Genomic DNA, 2730 nt, shown 5'->3' on the forward strand with positions numbered 1-2730 from the left:
GAATGGGTAGTTGAATGTGTTTATTGTATATTAATGTGTATATGAATGGGTAGTTGAATGTGTTTATTGTAAATGAATGGGTAGGTGAATGTGTTTATTGTATATTAATGTGTATATTAATGGGTAGTTGAATGTGTTTATTGTAAATGAATGGGTAGGTATATGTGTTTATTGTATATTAATGTGTATATTAATGGGTAGTTGAATGTGTTTATTGTATATTAATGGGTAGTTGAATGTGTTTATTGTATATTAATGGGTAGTTGAATGTGTTTATTGTATATTAATGGGTAGTTGAATGTGTTTATTGTATATTAATGTGTATATGAATTGGTCATTTGTTTAAATAAATCCTGGCTTGGTCCCATCTATACCTTCCTCCTCCTCTCCATCCCCCACCTCCTCCTCTGGATGCATGTTCTGATCAGTGATTACCTGGCTTGGTCCTATCCACACCTTCCTCCTCCTCCTCTTCATCCTTCTCTCTGTCCCTCTCCTCCTCATCCTCTCTTTTAACAATAACAAGCCCTGTAAAACATCAAACCAATAAGACTGGAACACAATGTTCATTAACACTTTATAATAGATCTTCACATAATAATAGTAATAATAATACTAGTAGTAATAATAATACTAGTAATAATAGTAATAGTAGTAGTAGTAGTAATAATAATAATAATAATACTAGTAATAATAGTAGTAGTAGTAGTAGTAGTAGTAGTAGTAATAATAATACTAGTAATAATAGTAGTAATAATAGTAGTAATAATAGTAGTAGTAGTAGTAGTAGTAGTAGTAATAATAATAGTAATAATAGTAATAGTAGTAGTAGTAATAATAATAATAGTAATAATAGTAATAGTAGTAGTAGTAGTAATAATAATACTAGTAATAATAGTAGTAGTAGTAGTAGTAATAATAATACTAGTAATAATAGTAGTAATAATAGTAGTAGTAGTAGTAGTAGTAGTAGTAGTAGTAGTAATAATAATAATAGTAATAATAGTAATAGTAGTAGTAGTAATAATAATAATAGTAATAATAGTAGTAATAATAGTAGTAGTAGTAATAATAATAATAGTAATACTAGTAGTAGTAGTAATAATAATAATAGTAATAATAGTAATAGTAGTAGTAGTAACAATAATAATAGTAATACTAGTAGTAGTAGTAATAATACTAGTAATAATAGTAATAGTAATAATAATAATAGTAATAATAGTAGTAATAATAGTAGTAGTAATAGTAGTAGTAGTAGTAATAATAATACTAGTAATAATAGTAATAGTAGTAGTAGTAGTAATAATAATAATAATAATAATAATACTAGTAATAATAGTAGTAATAATAGTAATAATAATAATAATAGTAGTAATAATAATAGTAGTAGTAGTAGTAGTAGTAGTAGTAATAATAATACTAGTAATAATAGTAATAGCAGTAGTAGTAGTAATAATAATAATAATAATAATACTAGTAATAATAGTAGTAGTAGTAGTAATAATAATACTAGTAATAATAGTAGTAATAATAGTAATAGTAATAATAATAATAGTAATAGTAGTAGTAATAATAGTAGTAGTAGTAATAATAATAATAGTAATACTAGTAGTAGTAGTAATAATACTAGTAATAATAGTAATAGTAATAATAATAATAGTAATAATAGTAGTAATAATAGTAGTAGTAATAGTAGTAGTAGTAGTAATAATAATACTAGTAATAATAGTAATAGTAGTAGTAGTAGTAATAATAATAATAATAATAATACTAGTAATAATAGTAGTAATAATAGTAATAATAGTAATAATAGTAGTAATAATAATAGTAGTAGTAGTAGTAGTAGTAGTAGTAGTAATAATAATACTAGTAATAATAGTAATAGCAGTAGTAGTAGTAATAATAATAATAATAATAATACTATTAATAATAGTAGTAGTAGTAGTAATAATAATACTAGTAATAATAGTAGTAATAATAGTAATAGTAATAATAATAATAGTAATACTAGTAGTAGTAGTAATAATACTAGTAATAATAGTAATAGTAATAATAATACTAGCAATAATAGTAATAGTAGTAGTAATAATAATACTAGTAATAATAGTAGTAGTAGTAGTAGTAATAATAGTAGTAATAATAATAGTAGTAGTAGTAGTAGTAGTAGTAATAATAGTAGTAGTAGTAATAATAATAGTAATAGTAATAATAATAGTAGTAATAATAGTAGTAGTAGTAGTAGTAGTAGTAATAATAATACTAGTAATAATAGTAGTAGTAGTAGTAGTAATAATAGTAGTAATAATAATAGTAGTAGTAGTAGTAGTAATAATAATACTAGTAATAATAGTAGTAGTAGTAGTAGTAGTAGTAATAATACTAGCAATAATAGTAATAGTAGCAGTAATAATAATACTAGTAATAATAGTAGTAGTAGTAGTAGTAATAATAATAGTAGTAATAATAGTAGTAGTAGTAGTAGTAGTAATAATAATACTAGTAATAATAGTAATAATACTAGTAATAATAGTAGTAGTAGTAATAATAATAATACTAGTAATAAGTAGTAGTAGTAGTAGTAGTAGTAGTAATAATAATACTAGTAATAATAGTAAATAATACTAGTAATAGTAATAGTAATAATTATACTAGTAGTAATAGTAGTAGTAATAGTAATAGTAGTAGTAATAATAATACTAGTAATAATAGTAATAGTAATAATTATACTAG

The 2730-nt window shown here is 21.7% G+C and overlaps 1 protein-coding gene across 1 annotated transcript in view; it reads right to left on the minus strand.

Annotated features, from left to right (window-relative positions):
* Positions 1-361: 361 nt before the first annotated feature.
* Positions 362-2730, minus strand: part of LOC135531016 (acidic leucine-rich nuclear phosphoprotein 32 family member B-like) — a 19802-nt gene continuing 17433 nt past the window's right edge. The window contains exon 3 of the mRNA XM_064959165.1: positions 362-528. Within this exon, the coding sequence (XP_064815237.1) occupies positions 425-528 (104 nt within the window). The 3' untranslated portion in view covers positions 362-424. The remainder of the gene's footprint in view (positions 529-2730) is intronic.

Source organism: Oncorhynchus masou, unplaced genomic scaffold, assembly GCF_036934945.1.
Source record: "Oncorhynchus masou masou isolate Uvic2021 unplaced genomic scaffold, UVic_Omas_1.1 unplaced_scaffold_1490, whole genome shotgun sequence".
In the NCBI taxonomy this organism is placed as follows: domain Eukaryota; kingdom Metazoa; phylum Chordata; class Actinopteri; order Salmoniformes; family Salmonidae; genus Oncorhynchus; species Oncorhynchus masou.